This window comes from Phascolarctos cinereus, unplaced genomic scaffold (assembly GCF_003287225.1).
Source record: "Phascolarctos cinereus isolate Bilbo 61053 unplaced genomic scaffold, phaCin_HiC Scaffold_4;HRSCAF=312, whole genome shotgun sequence".
NCBI classification, from domain to species: Eukaryota; Metazoa; Chordata; class Mammalia; order Diprotodontia; family Phascolarctidae; genus Phascolarctos; species Phascolarctos cinereus.
This window is the reverse complement of record NW_027555847.1, coordinates 349,663,181-349,688,455: the sequence shown is the minus strand read 5'-3', so window position 1 is coordinate 349,688,455 and position 25,275 is coordinate 349,663,181. Positions and strand designations below refer to the sequence as shown.

Below are 25,275 nucleotides of genomic sequence, written 5' to 3'. Positions count from 1 at the left end.
ACCAAAAATAGATATTAAAGCCTAAGCCAAAACATGTCATCACGTCTTTTCCAGTACCTTTTAAAATGTTTTTACTTCTTATGTGAGGCAAACATTCAAAGAAAAACATCTTTTTTTTAAAAGCCTGTTTAGGTAAATGATGACAAATAATTAGTGCATATGCAAAATAATTACAAGTATTTTGGATATAGCAGGGATAGGGACTGGACCTCCAATTTCATTGGTAGAGGGAACTCTGTTGTATAGAAACTCCTTCTACCAACACAGATCAGCACCTTCTCTGAAACTTATAGTTTTAAGAATTCCCAAGAGCACTGAAAGATTAAGTGAGTTATGTCGGTCACTCAGCTGGCATGTATCACAGGTAGACCGCCTTGAACCCAGGTCTTCCAGGCTCTGAGGCCTGTCCTCTAGCTGCTAAACTATGCTGCCTCTCATCTAGTGTTGAGTATACTAAATAAAGCAAGCATATATAAAAACGTTTTTATACATCCCATTCCTCTTGAAAATATTATTTAAGCATCATCTTTAATTAGGCAGAACTATTTATGCTAAATACCACGTGGATTATGTGTTTTTGCCACCTCAAATATGAGCTCTAGGGGAAGGGTCCATATTCTGTACATGTCCTAGTTTTAGAGCATTATGGGCTTTCAAAAAAAAACAGCATTTGGGTATCAGATCAATCCTGTGTCGCTGGCTTTCTGCCTGTTCCACAGATAAGACACTCTCATCTCTTGGCTACAGGCATTTTCTCAAGCTATCTCCCATACCTGGAACATTCTCCCACCTCTGCTCCGACTACTAGCTTCCTTTAATTCCCAACTAAAACCCAACCTTTTACTGGAAGCTTTCCCTAAGCCCTCTTAAATTCTAGTGCTTTCCCTCATTTACTTATTTCCTATGTATCCCGTCTATAACTTGTTTGTACATATCTGTTTGCCTATTGCCTTCCCCATTAGACTGTGAGCTCCTCTGGGCAGGGACCATCTTTCTCCTTTATTTGTATCCCCACCACTTAGCATGTGCCTGGCACATAACAGGTGCTACAGAAATGCTCATTCCCTTCCTCTTGTCCCCCCCTTTATAATGTCCAGTAGACTGCAAGCACCTAAAGGGCAGGTATGGTCTTTTGCTTCTTTTTGTATCCCCAGTGTTTAGCATAGGGCCTGGCACATAGTTGTTGCTACATAAATGACTAAGGGCACTTATTACCTTTGCCGAATGCTCCATGGTGACGACCACTTTGGTTTTTGAGCTGGACACTAAGTCCATAGCACCTCCCATTCCTTTCACCATCTTTCCCTGCAAGCAAGAATCAGAGCATTAGAAGAAGCTACACTTCTCCAACTTAATTACTTGTGTGGGAGAACCAAGTCAAGCAGAAGGAATATACCACTGGAACAAAGTCTAATCAACTGAGCAGAAAAACCCCTCTACCTGCTTGTTTATTAGCACTGTCAAAACTCCTCTGCAGGGAAACTTAGAACCCTGGTATTCTATTATCTCAGAGTTGAAAGATAAAGTAGAGGACAATATGTGAAAAAAGTCTTGTTTTACTTACACACACACACACAGAGGAATTAAATTTCAAGTAAATTAGCAATAAGAGAAGTCACAGATACATAAGATAACTTCAGAACATCTGCAGACTCTAGACATCCATACTGGCAAGATCAGAGAAATGCTAGTTTAAAATGTAAGAAACTTGAACATGAATAACTTTCCACACTTATTTGTATCACAGCAATTTCAATTATAGACATTTTGTTAAATCATCTTCTCTAATTTCCTGCAATGGAAGACAATATTTAGGTACTCCACCAAAGTGAGTAATGACATTTTCTGAGGGCTAAGATAAAAGTAGTCTAAAAAAGAAAACTTTTTCAAAACTGGGGCAGATCATTCAAGTCCCTTTCAGAAATACCTGTCTCTTCCTGAATGATGCCCACTCTGATGACCCTTACCCCTCTCCCTGTACAACCCCCATCTATCCTATTCTACTTGGATAATTCAGAGAGAAGAAAGAGTTTCTTTCCAAATATTAAGGTCCAGGGAACTTATGGCTTTTGCTCTTACTCAAATAAAATCAACAAGAAAGTCAGTGACACCTAACTCAGTAGACTTACCATGCAATTACATATGATCATCTGAACAACAGGCATTTTTTCATCCATTTAGTTTTTTCTGTGTGGATTATTAGGCAAGTCTATTTTGAATAAATATGAATCACATTGAAAAAAAAACAGAGAAAATCAGTTGACCTGAGTCCCCAACTCCCCTAATATTCTCCAAATTATTTATCTTTTTTCAACCCAAGACTTCTTGCCATCTAGAAGACAGAATTTTATGCTGTATCTCCTTATTTTGATGAGTATGGAGAGAAAAAGTTTAGAAATCCTTTCTCACTTGGCACAGTCTAAAGCAGGCCTGCACAACCTGAGGCATGCCAAAGGATTTCAGGCGGCCGTGAAAAATATACAGGAAAACATCTTTTTTATGTAGAGGAAATCCTTCGGCATGCCACCAAGTGGCCTATGGGTCACAGGTCGTGCAAGCTTGATCTAGAGCCTCCTAATTGGGCCTGTGTCAACAGGGCTGCTCAGGCCAAAGTCTGGAGAATAGAATTCTTTCCTGGCCAATGTAAAATATCACTTACGCTTTACTATTTCTACCAGTTATGTGATCATCCTCAGGCTATTATTTCAACAATTCAAAAATCATGTAACAAGTACGCTACTACACTGCATGTTGTAGTGTCTTGTATACTAAGGAAGCCACTGAGATGAACAAGGCTTCTGTCTCATGAGGAGAGATAGCAAAAGGTGTGTGCATAAATGTCTATGGAACAAAAGAGAATGTGATATTTTCATAACACAACAAACAGAAGTGCCATGAGAATTAGGGAGACATTAATACTGGTTATGAGAGAAAGCTTCATGGAGGAGGTGACAGTTAAGCTAAGGCTTGAAGGATGGACTGGATTTCAATAGGGGAAGGCACATATGTGTGTATATATATGGTAAGGGAAAAGGGGAGATGGAGTTTGGAGGAGGATGGGGAAAGTGTGAGACAACTGAGGTGGAGAACATAATAGTCAATTAGAGTTGAATTAAAGAATTGCTGGGTGGATGAGAATCTAGCTGAGAGTACAACATATGACTTTAATAGTAAACCCTCTTCATGTGGTTTCATGATTTCCTCCTGCCATGTTCAGAGAGCCAAAAGCTATAGTGCAAAAAGCAAATAAGTTTTGTGAAGGGTGGGGTAATGATTACTAAGACAAGTACAGAAAAAAGGGCAAGGAGTAGAGAAAGTTCTAAGCATGAGACATGAGTATTTCTCTCTTGTATTTAATAACCTATAAGGACCAAGGTTTTTACCCCTTTCTACTTCCTCATCCAGAAACAAACCAGTGTATGAAATCTCGCTTAAAGATTTATCTGGGCCAAGATCTAATAAGACAGTAAAAGAAATTCTACGTTTGGGATAATAGATGCATTCCTGCTCAATTGTGTTTGCACAGATAGGCCTGGGAAGTGTTGATTCTCCCTTTTGTCAGACAGGTGATACAGAAATCGATAAATCTTCTTGACCAAGATTTGGATGATCCAAGCCACATACCCCGAGACCCTCACTGTAATATGCATTTTCTTACTATTTCTTGACCAATCAGAGTTGATTTCCACCCCTCAGGAACACTTACTCTTTGAAGGGCATATAAACTGTCAACCCACTCTTATGAGGGTGTCTTGGGTCTAAAAGAGAGAGCCAAATGACCATCCTTGTGTTAAAATGCTGGAACTATTAATAAAATGATTAAATTACCCAGAAACTGTGTCTCTCAAACTTTCTGACTGTCACCTAAGGTAATACAGAGGATGTTGAAGTTACTGACTATGGGAGAGAGAAGCAAGTGAAGTCAGAATGGTGAAAAAGAACTGGGGGAGGACAAAGGAAAGGTTCAATGGGAAGGAGAAACTGAGAGTTAGATAAGAAACTGTCAGAGAGGGGAATTTCAGAGTTGGGGCTATACACACATGCATGCAAACATACATACATTATTCATAGCTCCAATAATAATTGCGTAGGTCTAGAGTGTGGCAATGGCACATTGATAGTTAAAGTGGAGTAAAAATGGAGATCATTAGACACAGAAGTTGTTAAAGAAATAGTTAAGTCAGAGGGTAAGAAAATGTGTGTGTGTGTGTGTGTATGTGTGTGATATATATGTTACACAAGTGATATATATTTATAAAGACTTTTACATGTATACAAATATATTAATTTATATTAGGTATATCTTATATAATTATACTGTACAATTATATGGGTATATAGGTATATAATTATAGAGAAAATCTCTTCTACCCCTTACTATCCATCTCCAGCAATATGTATGTGTGCATACATCTCTCTCTATGTATGTAGATACCTAGATAGACAGGCAGATAAAACAAAAAGGCTATAACTCAACAACTAAACTAACTGAAGAAGTTAGAGAAATATTTAGAAAGTAGGTGGCTGACAGTAACAAAGATGAAGAGAGGGTGATAAAATCAGCATGAATTTCAAAGGAAAGGAAGTTGCTAAATGAGAATGACAGAACAATTGCTCAGAAGTGACAGTGAGAAGCAAGGACAGTGTAAAGGCCTCTCAATCCATTCACATGAGGAAGGCTAAATAGGAGCTCATGCCATATAAGAATTGGTTTAAAAAAACCAGAGGTATGTATTCTAGAGAATTTAATACTCGGGAATTTAATGCCTGTCTTGAAATATCTAAAGGACTGTTATATTTGGCCAGAAAAAGCTGAACCAGCAACAATAGAAGGAAGTTGCAATGAGGAAAATTTAGGGCAGATTTCAGGGGGGAAAAAACCTTCCTAACAATTACAGAAATCCATAAACGGGATGGGCTGCCCAGGAAAATCACAGGATCACAGATTTACAAAGAAGGAAGGAAGGGAGACAAGGGAAAGGAGAGAAGAACGAAGAAAGGAAGAGGAGAAAGAAAAGGAGGAAGGAAGGAAGGAAGGAAGGAAGGAAGGAAGGAAGGAAGGAAGGAAGGAAGGAAGGAAGGAAGGAAGGAAGGAAGGAAGGAAGGAAGGAAGGAAGGAAGGAAGGAAAAAAGAAATGAAATGAGAGAAAGAGAGAAAGTTGTGAAGCGATCTGCCCAAGGGTCACACAGGCTGTAAGGGATAGAGCCAGAATCCTGGATTATCTGACTGCAAAGCCAGCACTCAAGCACTCTTTCCATAGTACCAAGCTGTCTCTTAGGTAATGGGTTCTTCCTCACTGCAGGTCTTCCAAGTAGAGTATGGTTGACTATTTGTCCAAAATGCTAAGTAGGGATTCTTTTAAAAAAAATTTACTTTTTAAAGTTTTGAGTTCCAAATTCTCTCCTTCCTTTCAGCCTTTCACCCAACAACTGAGAAGGCAAGCAATATGATACTTATTACACATGTGAAATCATACAAAACATACTTACATATCAGGCATATTGCAAAAAAAAGGCAGGGGAAAAAAAGTGAAAAATATGCTTCAATCTGTACTCAACATTTGACAATCTTATCTCTCAATGTGAATAGCATTTTTATCATGAGTCCTTTCAAATTGTTATGGATCATTATATTGATCAGAGTAATTAAGCCATTCACAGTTATCTTTACCATATTACTATAACTGTGTACAGTGTTCTCCTGATACTGCTCATTTCACTTTGCATCAATTCATATAAGTCTTCTTAGGTTTTTCTGAAACCATCTCATACATCATTTCTTATAACACAATAGTATTCCATCACAATCATACCTAATTTGTTCAGTTATTCCCCAACTGACGAGCATCCAAGAGGGGTTACTTTTGTGAATATGCATGGGACCAGATGCTTCTGAGGTCCCTTCCTAACTTTTAAAATTCTGTAATTCTGTGAGAACTGAATGATAATAAAAAAAACTTTATTTACTTCCCTGTATGATATCAGAAGGCAGCTAGGTTGCTCAGTGGATAGAGTACGGGAACTGGAGTCAGGAAGACCTGAGTTCAAATCTGACCTCAGAGACTCACCAGCTGTGTGAGTCTGGGCAAGTCATTTAACCTCTGTTTGCCTTAATCCACTGCAGAAGGAAATGGCAAACCACTCCAGTATCTTTGCCAAGAAAACCTCATACAGGATCATGAAGAGCTGGACAGGACTGAACAATGACAATAACAACAACATTAAGTTGTAAGCCATCTGTAACTGGACATGTTAGTCATAAATATCCAGGGGTTATTGTTTCCCTACTTTTACCACACAAGTTGTCATGAGAGATATTTTTTTCTTCCCATAAATGTATAATTATTTTAACAGAATAGAAGTATGTCATTTTTGACTTTGAAGTATTTTAGTCATCTTGGAAAATTAGTATTCTCTGAGGAAGAAATTAGACTGTCAGTTCAACAAGAAATCGGAAAATACTAGGTTTTATTAGTCTTTTATCTTCTTGCTTTCCAGTATATTCAGACAGGAAAATAAAAACAAGTTTTCCTTCCTTTTCAATTCCCAAAAGATTTCTGAATTTAAAATGAATTAGTCCCATGAAAGAGAACATTCTTCTACAGCTGCAGAAGTAACTGCTACTAAAAGCTGGATTTTACATTCTCTAGCTGCTAGTGAACCTGAGTTTTTAAGTAACTTCCATCAAGTCAACAATGCTTAATGAGCACCTCTATGTACTCAGACAGTGCTAAGTGCCTTTTGGCAAGCAAAAGTATGATGCCCAGAGGCACCTAAGTTTCTCTAGCCTCTCTGTTGTCCTCCAATTTCACATATCCGGTGCCTTTCAGACAGCATCTTAAACTCAGTATGTCTAAAACTGAACTCATTATCTTCTCCCCAAATCCTCCTCCTTTCCTAACTTTCCTATTACTCTTGAGGGCAAAACCATCCTCCCAGCGCCTCGGGCTCATAACTTGGAGCCATCCTGGGCTCCTCCCCATCTCTCACTCCCCACATCCAAGCTACTGCTAAGGCTTGTAGACATCATCTTTACAACATCTCAAACACACTGCCTTCCCTAACGCTGCCACCATTCTAGTGCAGACCCCCATCACCTTATGCCTGGGTGACTGTAATAGCCTGCTGCTGGGTCAGCCCGCCTCAAGTCGCTCCTCACTCCACTCTGTCTTTTATTTAGCCACCAAATGATTTTCCTAAAGTACAGGTCTGCACGTCACCCCATTTACTCAAAAAACTCCAGTGGCTCCCTATTGTCTCCACCATCAAATATAAAATACTCTGCTTGGCATTCAAAGCCTGTCATAACTTAGCCCCCTCCTACTTTTCCAACATTCCAACCATATACTTTCCATGAACAAGCCACTCTGTCTCTTTGTTCTGAGCATTTTCTCTGTTGTCCTCCATGCCTGGAATGCTCTCCCTCCTCATCTTACCTACTGCCTTCCTTGGCTTCCTTTAAGTCCCAACTAAAATCTTAGCTTCCATAGAAAGCCCCGTCCTTAATTCCTAATCTCTTAATTCTACTGCTTTCCCTCTTTTACTTATTTCCTATGTATCCTATACATAACTGGTTTGTGCACATTTGTTTGCTTCTTCTTGTTAAATTGTGAGCTCCTTGAGGGCAGGGACTATCTTTTGCCTCTTTTTATATCTCCAGCGCTCAGCACAGTGCCTAGCACATAGTAGGTGCTTCATAAATGTTTATTATTCGACAAGCGGCACTGTGAAAGGACCTGGAGACAAGAACACCTGGGTTTAAACCTAGACTCAGGTACTTGCTAGTTATGTGACACCGGGCAGGAGTGATAATCTCTGTCTGCCTCAATTTCCTCATCTGTAAAAATGGAGATAGAAATAGTACCTACCTCCCAAGGTCATTGTGAGGATAAAATGAGATAACATTTGTAAAGAGCTTTGTGAATCTTAAAGTCCTACACAAATGCTTAATATTAATATTATTGCTGTCGTTGTTACATGCTCCCTGTCTCCAGGGAGCTTATAATATAAGCTGGGAAAGAAAACATAAACATACGAAATAATTTAATAGAAATCGAGAGAGCTTATGATTAAATGCCAAAATAAGTAGCAGGTTCAATGAGTGTTAAAAGAAGTCAGAGTAGATAAAATTAACAGAGTCTAAAGAAGCAGAGAAAAGTTTCATGAAAAGGTTTTAAGAAGGATCAGGATTTGAGGAGGTCATAAAGCAAGGAAGAGCTGAGCTCTGTAGAAGAGAGCAGATAGAAATAAATAGTTCTTGCACCAAAAAGCCCTCAAAGCCACACAAAAGGATTTACTGTTATAAATAAAAACTTAAGAAATCATGAAAATTATTTAAAATACATCAACCAGAAGGGAAAATATACTTATGAAAATAGGCTTGTAATAGAGAAACATTGATTATCACTGAAGCATGATGAAGCCAACGTTACCCTAGTGTGATCTTCTTTCGTAATCCCACATGTGTGTGTATATGTATATACAAATGTTTATATAAATACACATATGCGCATGTTTCTTGCATTATTTGCCTTTAAATTTGAAACTGACTAAAACTGGCATAATGGAGTGATGACAGATAGTTGTTCTCTTCACTGTGAACTGTTCCCTTTCAGAAGGATTAAAAAGATATTAAGTACTGAAAATGCTAGCAAGAAAAAGAGCTAGAAAGAAAAAGAGCTAGAAAGATACACAACCTATTTACAACCTATATTTATAACCTATTTATAAAATCTTTCCAAAAAGATTACATTACTTAAATACTATGTGATTAGATATTACCCTAAGGACCATCAACCTCCTTGAAAATGACCCTTTCTATATGAGTTGTCTACTCCTATTAGAAGGTGAGTTCTTTGAGGGCAAGAACTATCTTACTTTTACATTTGTAACCCCAGCAGATAGCACAGTGCTTAAGCACATAGTAGTTGTATAATAAACACTTTTTCATTCATTATCTTTATGTAAATGACTAAAAGACATATAATAGATATGTGCATGTATACATATATGTATACACACATAGACACACATAGATCTTTAGACAGATATTACCCTAAGGACCTATGCACACACACAAAATATGTTTTTTACATATATGTGTATATATACATATTTTTTAAGGCCAAATTGCCAACATTTTTTACACTATGGAAAAGACAAGGTAGTTCCAGAAAAACATCTACTTCTGCTTCACTAAGTACATAAACTAAAGTTTTTACTGTGTGGATAACAATAAATTTTGGCAAATCCTCAAAGAGATGGGAGCATCAGATGATCTTACTTGTCTCTTGAAAAACCGGTATGTGGGTCAAGAAGCAACAGTTAGAACTGAACATGGAACACTTGATAGATTTAAGATTGGAAAAGGAGTATAACAAGGCTGTATATTGCCATCTTATTTAACTTATACACAAAGTACATCATATGAAATGCCAGGCTGAATGAATCAAAAGCTGGAATTAAGGATGCTGGGAGAAACAACAATAATTCCAGATGTGCAGATGAGATACTATGCTGATGGCAGAAAGTGAAGAGGAATTAAGAAGCTCCTTAATGAGGGTGAAAGAGGAGAGTGTAAAGGTTGCTTTTAAGTTTAACAGCAAAAAAAACCTAAGATCTTGGCAACTGGTCCTATTACTTCCTGGCAAATAGAGGTAGAAAGAAAAAAATGGAAGCAGGGTCAGATTTTATATTCTTGGACTCAAAGATCGCTGCAGAGAGCAACTGTACACATGAAATTGAAAGGTGCTTGCTCCTTGGAAGGAAAGCAATGGCAAATCTGGACAGCATACTAAAAAGCAGGTCTATCACCAGGCTGACAAAGGTCCTTATAGTCAAAGGTATGGTTTCTCCACTACTACTGTGTGGCTACAAGAGTTGGATTATATGGAAAGCTGAGCTCCACAGAACTGATGATTCTGAATTGTGGTACTAGAGAAGGTTTTTGAGAGTCCCTTTGGACAGCAAGGAGATCAAATCCATCAATACTTAAAGAAATTAATTCAGGCTATTCACTGAAAGGACAAATACTAAAGCGAAGCTTAAATCTGGACACATAATAAGAAGACAAGATTCACTGAGAAAGACCCTGACGTCAGGAAAGATTGAAGGAAAAAGAAGGGGAAGGCAGAGGATGAGATGGATAGATAGTGTCATGGAAGCAATAAACACGAGTTTGGACAGACTTTGGGAGACAGTGGAAGACAGAGGGCCTTATGTCCATCAGGTCACAAAGAGTTGGATACGACTGAACGACAATAATATAAATACATATATACATACAAATATATACTAATTATTTTCTCCAAAAAATTATCTCTCTTCTTCCATACTTTCCTATTTCATTCAAGGCACTACCTTCCAATCTCCCAGGTTAATAATTTTAGGATTATTCTGGACTCCTCACTCTCCCTCATGCCACATACACAATCAGTTACCAAATCCTGCCATTTTTACCTTCGCAATATATCTCTAATTTTATTCCATATGTCCAGTCCCTCCCAACTCCAGTCCATTCTACACATGGCTTCCAAAGTAATTTTCCTTAAGTGCTGACCTGACTATGAGATTCTCCTACTCAGTCAACTCCAGTGACTTCCTATTACCTCTAGGATAAAATATAAATTCCTCCATGTAGCTTTTAAAGACCTTCACAACCTGGACCCAATCCATCTTTCAGTCCCACTCCTGAAATATGCAATCCAGCTAATCTGGCCTTTTCTTTGGTCTACATATTTACACTCTGTCTCTCATCTCCATACCTTTGTACTGACCACTCCCCATACCTGGAATGTATTCCCTCATTTCCTCTATCTCATAGAGCTCCTTTCTTCCTTTAGGACATAACCCAAGCATGTTCTGCCTCGAACTTTTCTTGACCTCCACTCCACTCCACTCCCCCATATGCTAGTACCTCTAAATCACCTTGTATTTAACTACTTCAGCTTTATTATATTACTATGTTAACTTCATAGTTGTGCTATATATATTTATATAAATGTCTGTCTCACCTATTAGACTCTTCCCTTATAATTAGGGTATTTCATTCTTTGTCTTTGTATCCTCAGGGCCTGGTATATAGGAGGTGCGTAATAAAGGATTTTTTGATTAACTGACTACTGATCTTAGTTCGGTTAATTAACATCAGCATTATAAAAGAAATTAAAAGAAAGCAACAAGGCAAATTAATCACATGAAAAACTTCAAGTCAAAATAAAACATTTTAACTTTTTTTTAAAAAAAAGGGTTAACTTCTCAAATTCTAAACATGGCTCCAATTAAATTTTAACAAGTTTACCAACAGAGAGACTAAATATTGAGGAATATTGATGGTTTACAAATCAACTTTAGTATACAATGAAAGTAATTTCTGATGGCTCTTTTTAATGAGCAGAGTGATAGTGAATATCAATTACCAAATGCTTTTACTTCCAAATATGAATTGGCTCAAGTCTTCTAGTTTACAAAAATGTCTTTAAGACATCCTAAAGTAGGGGCCACCAGGTGGCGCAGTGGATGGAGCACTGGCCCTGGAGTCAGGAAGACCTAAACTCAAATTCGGCCTCAGACACTTACTAGCTATGTGACCCTGGGCAAGTCACTTAATCCCATTGCCTAGCCAAAAAGAAAAGACATCCTAAGGCAACTTCTGTTATTTTTTATTTAAAAAAAAAACCCTCTCATATGAGGTATTACATTAAAAATGAAGAACTGGAAATAAAAGATACATGAGGTATGACTTGTCATTAAACTTGTAATAAAATAGCTTACTGAGCATTACTAAATAAGAGAGACTGAGAGACAGAGGAAAAAACCCACTACACTCAGGTGTGAATTCTTTCATTTCCTGTTCCCAAGTGTCCTATTCTGTTTCTCTCTCCCTTATGCCCTTCCTATTTCTCTATTTGAGAAGTCTTATCTGATTCAAAAGAAATTTGCTAAGGATTTTTTTATGGACCTGTGATTTCACTGGTCTAAGGCAGCATTTCTTAAACTGTGGGTCAGGACCTCATATGGGGTTGTGTAACTGAATGTGGGGGTCTTGAAAAATCTGGCAACAGTAAAAGGTTTCTGAACACAACCACCAAAAATTAACACAAAATGACTAGTAATGAATCCAAGGTGTTTCTGGCAGTGCTTGCTCTGAACAACTGACAATTATAAAATCAAAATATTGATCAACTGAAAAATGCTGAAGATACTCTACATTCTATAGTATCAAATATTCCACCAAGATTTAATTCTTTATGTAAAAATAAACAAGTAAAAAAAAATTTTTTAATCCATCTCATTAGCATGCAAATTTGCTTTCATCTTTAATATACAATAAAATTATATATGTGGCAAAAAATTGTTTTAAAATAAATTTATGATTTATTACCAGTAAATGTTTGGTTTGCATACCTATTTTATATACCTATACTCCCACGGTTGGGTAAAAATTTCTCAGGCAAAAAGGGGTCACAAGTGGAAAAAGTTTAAGAAGCCCTGGTTTAAGAAAAGTGAGGAAACTCCCTCAATTCAGGTTAGCACCTACTATTTCTTAAGAAAGACTGGGGCACTGAGAGGTTAACTAACTTTCCCTGGGCCACTCAGCCAGTAGATGCTAAACCAGAACTTGAACTTAGGTCTTCCTTACTCGGAAGTCAGTCACCTAGCCACTATTCCCTGCTGAGGAAAAGTCTTATAAATTTACATATGTAAAATTATATGACAAATCTTTCCAGTGAAAGAAAAAATGGGCAGATTTTAACTACAATTTTTTGAGAGGGAGGTGGTTTAGAAAGCATAATGCTAATTATAAACTTAACAGAAGTTATATCAAAAGTCTTCACAATCTATTCTTATCCTAGAATGTTATAAAACCGATTACTCTGAATTTCACTTTTCCTTTTTTTTTTTTGCTTACCTAATAAGCAATTAAGGGAAAAAAAAGACACATAGCCTGAGGAATAACAGAGTTGCAAGAATTTTTGCATTTCATAAAATGGATAATAATTACAACCTAGTACTACCTTCAGGTCTTGTATATAGAGCATTTTAACTGCTGGATCACAATAAGGTTAGAATCGTGGCTCAGCAACTTATTTGTGATTTAATGACTTGGATAGCAAGGTTAACGATTCCCATTATGCCTTTCTTCCCTCTTACTCTTGTTTCCTAACTGCAAACACTAACACTTATTCATCAAAAATCATGTGATCTATGAGAAGACAGGAATCCTCAGGTACTTCTGGCCTCTTATTCTGAGCCCTAAGGTCAAGTTAGAGGCCTTTGTTCATGGATGAGCAGAGAAGGCCAAAAAAAAAAAAAAAAGGAAAATTCTCTTACCATTTTTGAAAATAACAAGGAGATAAATCACTTGAAGGAATGCGCTAAAAAACAAAATATACAATCTCATGTGGTTTTCTCTTCATTGTTTGATATGACTTAGTCCTAATCAGCAATTAGGTGGAGAGAACTCCATTACTTTTCTACTTATTTTTTTTAAACTTGTTAAATCTTTGTACAAGACACAGGGAAAGGAAAGCCTCCAAGCACTTCTACTCAAGTGACCTAACAACTGAATCACTATCACGTATTGAGTACTTAGTGAATGCCTATTACATATAAACTGCTGTCAGAAATCATGAATAATCTGAAAACAGATATAAAATCTTGAACCCCTTACTCCTAAGTTCTCACAATGTTTAGAAAAAGGCCATTTTCCTTTTATGGGGAGGCAAGAACTCTTGCGCTCTTATTAACTCCCCAGTGCCATGATTTACAAGTAATTTCTATTTCTTATAACCATTTAATAGTAGCTGACATATACCAGATTGTTTGCTAAATGTGCGCATACCTTGGGTCCAGGCAGCTGACTTGAAAATGAATATTTACTTTCTCTGAAAGCTGCCTACAACAGTAGCTATTTTATGATTAGAAACTCTAAGGATTAAAGTCAAGTGTAAATGAGCATCATTTCACTATTCAATCTGACATCACACAATCATAAGAGTTACAAAAAGAATCCCTAAAGTCACCTAGTCCAAAACGATCTTAATTCTGTACCCAGAATCCATGCATTATGTTCTGGTTAGTATACCAGATACAAATGAGACCCAAGTAAAAGGGTTTGTCTATCCCTTGATGGACCAATTAATTTCAATGGAGAGCAATTCTGTTCCATGGCCTTTGCACTCCTCCCCTATTCCCATCTCTCCTCCCTTTCCACTGTTTCTTTCCACAAATTCGGACATATCGCTAGTTAGGAAGAGGGACAAATGGTTTAAGTTTAGGACAAAGCTATAACCATGCCGTGAAAGTACAAGCACAGGAAATGCTGAGGGTGGGTCCACAGCTCTATCCCCATGCATAAGTAATGAAGCCCCTTGCAGAATAAGTTCAAATATTTGTTAAATGAATAACATCAAAATCTAAAGTTGTTCTGTAGTCTCTGAGCCTAAATGGCTTCTTGGTTGCCAATTAGTAGTTTAGGTGACTCACACAGAATCAGACGCCAATGGTACTATGCTTTTACTCTCATTGCTGGATTAATAAAAAATTCAGCAGCAGAAAATCTTCTTGTATCCTGTTACTTTTGGTTCTGTTTTGAATTTGTATCAGAGAAGCCTGAACGTTCCTTGATTCTACACATCATTCCGCAGGGATGAAAATGAACATCGAGTAAGCTGGCAGTCGGCCAGATTTTTGCTTCTGCTATTAAAACTTCCAAACGAATGTCTCTCAGGGAAGAGCTCGGCTCCCGACCTGGACCAAAATGGGATTTTCTGACTCAGAATGGGGGGTTGATGTTTTTAAAGTACAAATTGATTAATTAGATTTTCAGAAAGGAATCAAATACTAGGGTACCTAGACAATACACAAATTGGATCAAGCAGCAGCAGGATTAAAGATTCTAAGCTGAAAGTTACTTTCTGCCTAAATGAACTCCCAAAGCCATTAAATGACTGAGAGAAAAATATTTTAATGAGGAAGAGGCAGTTCACATCTGCTACCTATGAAAAAGTTACATTTCACTGGCCTAATCTCTAGGGTATCCCCAAAACAAATCACCACAACAAGAATGATAGACTGTAAACAAAAGGTGGCAATTAATTGCTTCAGTACACGCGGGTATTTACTCACATATAGGAATATCTTTACCTATTCATTTACACAGAAAATGGAATTACTGCAGTTTGCTGCAGGGAAAAACTAGTCCTGCTCTATTTTTTTCTAATCCCACAAATTAGGTAGGGGATTGAGGGGAGCAAATAGAATACAAAGAGCTAAAAATAAATTGCTTAAGAGCCAACACCTTCCATCACTGATCCCTCTTTTATATCCCCTTTCCAGCTCTCTGCCTTGACTGCAGAGTTCCAAATAGTACAATTATGGAATTATTGCAATTACATCTCCATCTCTGACAGCTAGATTCAATTTTGCATGCAGAGATGGTAACTGAAAGAACATTATTAGAGAATACCACCAAATTGCTGAGGTTATTTTTCTTTCTTCAGCTGAGGGGGTAAAAGGGAATAATGCAGCAACCATTAAAAAAAAAAAAACACAACATGGGCTCCTTTTGGGTTCCAAATGAAGTTAATACATAACTCAGGTAGGGTATTTAAATAACTTCTACCTTATTTATATACACCTGAGGTTTGCTTTCAGGCTCAATTTAACAATTTAACCAGCTTAAAGCCTCCCACGCCTCCCATGCCTCCCACAGGGACAGATCAGTCTCTGAGGGATTTTGTAGCATCCTTCCAAGGCAGGTTTTACAGCCACAGACGCTGGAGCAAAGGACTGTGCTCACTCAATTGCTCATGTAAAAGGCAACTGATAACAAACCCAAATTGAACCAAATGAGACTGTTCCATGCCAGCCACAACTTTTTTTCTCTCTCTAAATATAAATATTCCTCCAAGCAACCTTTGCTTTACCAGGAGTCTGGAAATGTGTTTCTTTTGAAGAGAACAAATGATACAATGCATTGAGCAGGGGTCTTTAAAAATTTTTTTTTTAGGATCTCAGAATTATAAGCTTTGCTAATAACTGGGATTGGTGCTTACTGTTGTACCTAGAAAGGAACATGCACTCTTAGGTATGTCAGTGTGGTAGAGTAGAATGAGTGCTGGTTCTGAAGCCAGAGTGCTGGTTCTGAAGCCAGAGGGCCTGGGTTCGAATCTTACCTCTGAGGCTCACTATCTGTGTAGCCCTGGGGTAAGTCATCTGTAAAATGAGGGAGTAGACTTGGTGGTTTCTTTTCGTGATGCCTCCTTTTCTTCTAGATTATCCTTGACTTCCTAACCTATCATTCTCTCTTTTGTTTCTTTGGTCACACAGCCGATTCCGATTTTTTTTTTAAGGCAATTGGGGTTAAGTGACTTGCCCAGAGTCACATAGCTAGTAAACGTCAAGTGTTTGGTCTGAGGCCAGATTTGAACTCAGGTCCTCCTAACTTCAGGGCCAGTGCACTCTCCACTGTGCCACCCAGCTGCCCCTCCAATTTTTATATTCTGCCCATTACTTTTGTTGTGCAGGCCATAAATTCAGCTCTCATAATTCTCATTTCTCTTTAGAGCCATTGACGAATAATGTGTTGTGGTTTCACATTCTCCTCACATTCCGCAGGGTCCTCTGACTCATCAAGGATTGGATCATTTTCCTTTATTTTGCAGTATTTATTCATAGATACCTGAACTCATTTACTAGATCCCAAGACCATATTTCCTTCTGTGGTTACTGTTTTTCTTGTTGATTTATCTGCTTATGTTCAAGGTCTTTGAATTTTTTTCCCCTGAGATCTTTGCTATTCTCAATCTTCCCCCCCTGCCCCCATTTTCCTTATCACTCACTTCTTGACTCCCTCCCCTCTGATTATGGTCTCCTTGAAAGCCAGATCTCAAAGAATCACATGCTGGACAGTTCATGGTTCACAGCCTAGTTCTCTGCTTGAAGAACTAGCTTTTGGGTGATCAGAACTGGTTCCAATTCAGTGCTGTGCTCTTTCCCTTAGGCCTGGTAGAATGCTGCACAGCCCTTGACATACATAGTAACCTATGCTGGTGACCCAGTCCACTCTCTCTGTTCCTTAGGTCCCTGGCCCAGCACTGGCAGTTCAGAGCTTTGCAGCACTGGTGCTTCTGGGTTGCAGACCCTGGTAGAATTTTATTTATGAAGGACTGTGACCAAGTTGGCCCAAGCAAATTTCTGCAACCTGGAGCCAGGGTTTCCACAGGATCAGAAAGAAGCAGGGGGGACCAGGGTGTAGGGTTGCTTTTGTTGTAAGCCTGTGTTGTGTCCTTGGGTCTGTTAATGAAGCCTTGCTGCCAGTAGCAGCATGGGAGGTGAGGGAGGGGGTTCTGAGTGAGTTTAGGGTCAGTAAGCTTCAGTTCAAGGGTTTTTTTTTAAACTCTCTTTTGAATTCTGGGTGTCCTAGACCATAGAGATAGCTGAAGTTGCTTTATCTTTGGTGCACACTTTCTATTTTAGAGAGAGTTTTACGAGGTCATGGGGATCATGGAAAATGTCTAGTCCGCCATCTTATTACTCATGTGACCCATCATGATGGACTTTGAATGCCAAACAAAGGATTTTGTATTAGATCTTAGAGGTCATAGGGAGCCCTTGGAATTTACTGAACGGAGTGGGGGGGTGGGGGGGTTGACATGGTCAGACCTGCATTTTAGGAAGATTACTTTGTCAACCGAGTAGAAGATAAATTGACACATGTGACAAACATGATCAATGGTAGGCTATTACAACAGTCCGTGTTTGAGGTGATGAGATCCTGAACCACAGTGATATCAGCGTCTGAGGAGAAAAGGGGCAATATATGAAATGTTAAAAAGATGAAATTGACAGACCTTGTATAACATATTGAGGTGGGGGGTAGTGAGGAGGCATTAAGAGAATAAGTAGTTGAAGATGATACCTAGATTGTGAGCCTGAGTGACTGGGAAAATGATGGTACCTTTGGATACCCTCGAATTACTATACCATGTGCATAAACACTAGCACTGGTGCCCATCTCCAGTGAGCCAGGTACATAGGATTGAACTTAGATTAGCTGAAAAGAATTGTGAATCTTCATACGTAGAATTAATTCTGGGCACGTAATCCTTCAATTCAAAAGCCTACTAAAAAGCAATCTCAATCTACCTCCCACGGCCCCTAGGGCAGCTAAAGGTCCACTCTCCTTTTTAGAAGATAACAGCATCATAGATCTAAAAAGGACCTTACGAAACATCACTTAATTGAATGAAAAGAGGCAAGAGGCATGTGGCATATCAGATTAATTCCATATTCTCCAGCTTAAAAGGCAGTAGACACTACAGATGCCTGAATGAAACAAAGAGCGCTCTGGTGTTCATCTGTCTCTCCTTTTTGTGATATACTGGCTTTAACTTAGACTTCTTCTCTGCCTTCAGGACACCAAGCGTATTCAGCCTCTCCTACTTGTTGCATGGACATAATTAACCTCTGCTTATAAAAATGATGATATTTGTAGATATGTCACATCTTCCATTAGAATGAAAGCTTAGTAAGGGCAAGGAGCCATGTCTAATCAAAATTTTCTATCTTCAGCGCCTAGCACACAGGAAACACCTAATGAATTGCAGTGAATGACTCACCTATCCATCTGGTCACAGGAGCTCCTTCTTGCTCTCCACGGCTGCCTGTAGAATTTCCCTTCCCTTCCCACTCTCTTCTCCTTCACGGCTGCCTGACCTTCACTCACTCCCACCCATCTATTTCTTTGCTTCTTATCTAGCCTCAGTTTGTCTAGAGTCTGCTCTCTATGGGGTTTGCAATAACAAAACTGGTAGTAGTGAGAGGAAAAGATAAAGAAACAAGGAAACATGCCTCTCAAGCCGCATGTCCCCCAGGATTCATCAACAAGTATTTCCCAGACCCCAACTCAGTTTCTTAACACCACCCAGAACCTTATTTTGCTCATCATCTCAGAACCCCTACCCCAGAGTCTGAGATAAAATTACTGAATATTTGTACTTGGATTTCTCTTAAAATGTAAATTGAAGCCAGAACCAGACAGCTTACTTTATTCTTTTGTGTATCCAAAGACACTCTTATCACCCATCTAGCCTCTGTCTTTCCCTGTGGAGTAATAGATGGAGGAAAAACACATACCATTTTGTAGTGCTGTTTACTCAAAACCCTTTAAAAACCTCAAGAGGACTGTGTGCTTACTTCAAGGACAAGAAGCTAGAAGAGAAATTATGAAATTCGATCTTTTTTTCTCAGTGAGGTAGGGAAACAAGAAACACTGGTCAGAAGCAGCAGGTGATGGAAAAGGAAGAAGGCAAATCATTCCCTAGGGCGCCACCAGGAAAAAAAAAAAAGTAGCTAGCCCTTACATAGTGTTTTAAGGTTTGCAAAGCGCTTTACAGATGCTATCCCATTTTATCCTCCTAACAACTTTTTGAGGTAGGTGATATTATTATCCCCTAGATATCCAGGACTTTCTTAGATTATTCCAGACCTCTGAAGGTCACAATGGAGGGAAAGCCAGGGAGCATCATATTATATTTTTGAAAGGGTGTCATAGAGGAAAACCTGGGTTCAAAACTGGCTTCAGGCACTTACCAGCTGTGTGAAATTGGGCAAGTCCCTTACCCTGTTTACCTCAGTTTCCTCCTCTGTAAAATGGGGATAATAATAGCACCTACCTCCCAGGGTTGTTGTGAGGATTAAATGAGATTATAATTGCAAAGGGCTTAGCACAGTGCCTGGCACAGAGTTAGCATCATATAAATGTTAACTGTGTTGAAAGATTAAAAAGATTATCAGTCTTCCTCATAACAAGAGTTAAAACATGTGACAATCCATGCAAGAGAGTGCCTAGGCATGAAGCTTCTAGGGTGGATTTATCTGCATTGTTAGAAGGAATATCCACATTCATGAGATGACATACTCCAACAGGAATAACATCCAAGATAGTTCTTTAAACAAAACCTCCACCCATAATTTGGTGATGAAAGGATTAAATTAACCCCTCAGTTACCTAGAAACCTCAATGATCTTAGAATGGTTTCTTTTAGCCAAGATGGCAGGGTAAAAGTCTACTTGCCTACTTCTCCCCTCAAACCCCTCCAAATACTTGTAAAAAAAATGTTTCTAAGAATGATTTCTTTCCCCAAGGATTCTGGATTGGCAAGGTTTCACCACACAGGCTATGAGTATGTTCTGTATGTTCCTACAAACTTAATTAATCATCTCTGAATTATCAGCTTTGAGTATTCATTTCAAATTCTAAAAGAATGCTAATTTACAATTTACATCATTTGCAAGGTAACACATTATCTTTTTATACAGCAGAGAAACACATCACTCTGAAGAAAAACTATTTTATACCCTCTAGCTGAAGCTTTAGATTAGAAAGATTTTTTTTTAAATCAAAATGGTACATGGCTTGTTCCTGTAGTGTTATATCAAAAGGAAAACAAACAGAGATTAGCCTTTAGATTACTATCAATGAGGAGCTGGTAACTCTCTACAAGCCTGTTGTTTAAAACGCTCCACAAAATGTGATTTGGCCATTACAGGCAGATTTATGGCAGCTGGGTGGTTCTGCATTTCTTTTTGACATCAGTGATCTGTTTTTCAAGCACTGATTGGACTCTATTCCTCTGCAGAATTGACCAAGGACAGGCAGATCAGGATGTACCAGCACGACCAATTGAGCTTGGTCAGTGAGTAAACAACATCCAAGAAAAGGAAGTTCTGGGGAGTTGTGTTCTTTTGGCGTTCTAATAAAGACCCTTTACCACTGAAGTCACTATTAATCCAGTGAGCCCAACTTGGAGCCATAATAGCTATCCTTGTGCATTTGGATACACACACACACACACACACACACACACACACACACACAGAGAGATACACAGAATAAAAACTCCTAAGAGTATAGATTAAGAGCTAGATGACCCTACAGAGGTTACCTAATCTGACCCTTTCATTCTACAGAGAAGGAAATTGAGGCCTTGGGAAAGTCACTTCTTTGGGCCACAGGTTCCTCTTTTGCAAATTTAGAAGGCTGGGCGAGATAGTTCTTTCAGCTCCAAATCCATGTGCCTGATATAAAAGATTTGTCATTTAAAAGAGGTATCATTTTATACCTATCAGATTGGCTAAAATGATTAAAGGGGGAAGCAAAAAATGTTGGAAGGCATGTGGAAAAATTGGGACACTAATTCATTGTTGGTGGAATTGTGAACTGATCCAACCATTTTGGAGGGCAATCTGGAATTATGCCCAAAGAGTCATTAAACTACCTATGCCCTTTGACTTTAGCAATATCACTACTAGGTCTATTTCCAAAGATGATTAGGAAAAAAGGAAAATAACCTATATGTTCTTAAATGTTTATAGCAGTTCTCTTTGTGGTGGTAAAGAATTGGAAATTGAAGGGATGTCCATCAGTTGGGAAATGGCTGAACAAATTGTGGTATATGATTGTGATGAAATACTACTGTGTTTTAAGAAATGATGAACTCAATAATCTTAGAAAAACATGGAAAGACTTGCACAAAATAATAAAGAGTGCAATGATCAGAATTAAGAGAATATTGTACACAGTAACAGCAGTATTATTTTAAGAATGACTTTGAGAGAATAAGTTATTTTGACTACTAGAAATATACAAATTAACTATAAAGGACATATGAAGAAAGACACTATCTGCATCCAGAGAAAGAACTCATAAATAGATATACAGAATAATTTTACACATATATGTATGTATGTGTGTATACACACACACACACACACACACACACATATCTCTATTTGTATCTACTGATGGAGAAGGGAAGAAAAAAAGAAAAAAGTTTACATGATAACTTTGTTGCATATTTAAAAGGAATAGCAAATTATACTATGTTATAGAAATGCCTGTTTTATTCCACAAATGAAAAATAAGATAAATGGAAAAGAAAAGACTTATCTTTGTAGATTAATCCTTTGTTACAAATATAATTCTTTATCTGTGCTTTCATTTTGTGGGTGATTTTCCAACCTATGTTCCACCTTACTTAGATTCTCAAAAGGATTTAAAGGGGGAAAAAAAAGTATCTCATTAACTACCTACTGACAAGAATTATGAGCCTGATTTTAAAAACAGGAAACACAAAACAATAAAAAGTTAAGTAAATTGCACAGGAATAAATGGATTCTATCTCAACTTCTGATGAAGGGTAATTGAATCCCCAGGAAAGAAAACCTATTTACTCTTATTTTTAGACACAATGGCAACAAACTTGGTTACAATGCTTCCTAGTCCACAGAAGATTAAAAGTATAAATTAAAAACAGAGGAGAGGATAAAGAAGACATGTCAGCCTTAAACACAACAATAAATAACTTGACTATGGTAACAAGTAAGAAGACAGAAAATGTATAAAAAGCAGACACAAATTTAAAAAATCACAAATATCTCGGGCCATTCACTGTAGTGACAATTGGATCAGCACACCTAAATTGTCACTGTATTACAAAAGAGCACAATAATTAATGGTAAGTGATAATCCTGATTAATCAAGAAAAGCTAATGGTATTTATTATACTCTAACATAGCACAGAGACAGAGTTAAGATCACATAAAAAGCTACTATAGTAACAGGGATGCTCAAAACAAATCAGAAGACAATGACTCCAAAATATCTACAAAACAAAGCCACAAAGAAAAATGCAGTTTGGACACAAGTCCAATCAGAATTTCTGAAAGACTTAAAGCAGGAGTTAAAAAAAGAGCAAAAAATCATTTTTAAAATCAATTAAGAGTAGTAGAAGTGAAAAAGAAAAAAAAGAAATAAGGGCTATGGGATAGACATATAAAAAGAAAATTAGTAGCTTGAAACAAAAAGTACAAAAAAACCCCAAAAAACCTCTTACTAAAGAAAATAACATCCTGAAATTTAGAATGGATCAGGTAGAAGTTAGTGACTTCATGAGACATCAAGAATATTAAAATAAAGTTAAAAGGCTGAAAAAAAAATAGAAGAGAGTGTGAAGTACCTCATAGTAAAAAGAATTGACCTGGAAAACAAAACAAAGAGAGGTAATTAAAGAATCATTGTACTACCTGAAAGCCATGACCAAAACTAAAACAAAATAAAAAGCTTTGACACATAAGGAATCATAAAAGAAAACTGCCCAGACCTCCTAGAATGAGAGGACAAAGTGGAAATAGAATTCATTTGTTATTTTATGAAAGAAACTCCAAAATGAAAACTCCTAGGACTATCACAGCCAAAATCCAGAGCTCCCAGATCAAAGAAAACATACTGCAAACATCCAGAAAGATACAATTCAAGTACTGAGGTGATGGCCAGGATCATAGAAGCCACCCCTATTAGGGAACAGAAAGCTTGGAATATAATACTCTAGAAGGCAAAAAATATGATCTTGCAACCATGAATGACTTACTCAGCAAAACTGAGTATAATCCTTCAAAGGATATATAAATATGAATTAAATACAGCATCTGTGACAAATATACACAATACTTACTTAGTATTCAAAGTAATTTTAAAGAGCTAGAGAACACTAATACATAAGGAGATCATAAAAGATCTTGTCAATCAAGAGGTACTAGAGCTATGCTTCAAGCAAAAATGGGAATTGTAAGAGACAGGAGTCAGAAAGGAAGGCAGTCTAGGTGTGGGGGAGAGAGAGTTAGGGAAAGCTTTTTAAGGAACCATTTTCAATTTTTATGATTACATTTATATTTCATATTTATATTTCAAATATTGATCTTTCATCTGACAACACAGAAAGGAAAATGATTACTCCCTAGCTTTTGAGATATTTAAAGCAATATTTCTTCATGATCAGCTCCTAGAAAAACATAAGCTATTACCTGGTTATTAAAGAAGGAGCACAGAGTATGTAGTCAATAAGTGTGTTAGACTTGAAGTCAAGAAGATCTGACTTTAAATTTTGCCTAAGATATCCATGTTGAGTGACTACAGGCAGTCACTTAACCTCTATTTCCTCATCTATAAAAGAAGATACTGCCTGTCCTATCTCACTGGATTGTTGTGAAACTCAAGAAAATAATATATGTAAAACACTGTTCAAACTTAAAAATGCTATATGCCAGTTGTTATTATTAATTATTATCATTCTAAAACAAATATATAATTAATAATATTATTAATAAATTAATACATGCCTTCTTTTATACAGAATGTGAAAGTAAGGAATAAAGTTTTGGCTTATTGAAAGTACCCAAGTCAATAGTTTTATCAAATGTTTTCCTCAAGATTCATTTGCCCTTAGCTGCAGGGCATCTTCATCATCCCTCCAAATGGTTTATTTGATGTTAAATCATATCAGCAGTCCCAGTATTTATGATATTACCATTAATGGGTTTCCTAGAGGTCTCATTTATCATTGTTAATGCTTCTCCTTTCTCTAAGTAAGCTGTTTAATAGCAAGAGGCTGTTTCATCTATACAAAAACATCATTAGGCAGAGGGATTATATTTATAGTATATATTAAAATTTCTCCCTCTCTTTTGAGAAGAAATATAGGAACTTACCTCCAAACTTACTCAACTGCATAGTAAAATTACAAAACACTTCAAGCTAGCCAACTCTGGGGATTGTTGTTGTTGAGTTATTTCAGTTGTATCCAACTCTCCATGACCCCATTTGGGATTTTTTTGGCAAAGATGCGAGAGTGGTTTGCCATTTCCTTCTCCAGCTTATTTTACAGATGAGGGAACTGGAGTAAACAGGGATAAGTGACTTGCCTAGGGTCACACAGCTAGTAAGTGTCTGAGGTCAGATTTGAACTCAGGAAGATGAGTCTTCCTGAATATGGCCCAGCACTTTATCTATTGCACCACTGTATCTATAGCTATATCTAGATATGCCAGCTATAGATATCTATCTATCTATCTACACATGTATGTTTGTGTCTGTCTGTATACAGAGAGACATAATAATGCATAAATATACATAAAACATATAAATGCCAGAACATACCTATGTGTGTGTGTTGTGTGTTCTGGCACTTTTATTTGGAATATGTGCTCCTGTGTTTTACCTTGTTTTCATGAAAGTTAACCAGACAGAATGGTTCAGAGGTTTGGCATCAGTAAACTTCAACTTTCAGTTTCTGGCCTAGGTGCAGTGAAAGGATTAGCAAGCATGTTAATTCTGATAGCTAAACAGGAGCTCCCTAGCCCATCAAAAAGAAGGAACATAGAAGAGGCAATTATGAAAATCAGGACTACACAATACAGTGGTCCCTACGATCT

The 25,275-nt window shown here is 37.5% G+C and overlaps 1 protein-coding gene across 2 annotated transcripts in view; it reads right to left on the bottom strand.

The window, feature by feature from the left end:
- Positions 1–25,275, bottom strand: part of OXCT1 (3-oxoacid CoA-transferase 1) — a 174,545-nt gene that overhangs the window by 37,745 nt on the left and 111,525 nt on the right. For both annotated transcript variants that reach the window (XR_013486150.1, XM_020996361.2), the window contains exon 14: positions 1,216–1,305. Coding sequence is in view for 1 of the 2 variants with exons in the window: in XM_020996361.2 (XP_020852020.1) it covers positions 1,216–1,305 (90 nt within the window). In the remaining variant the exon portion in view is untranslated. The remainder of the gene's footprint in view (positions 1–1,215; positions 1,306–25,275) is intronic.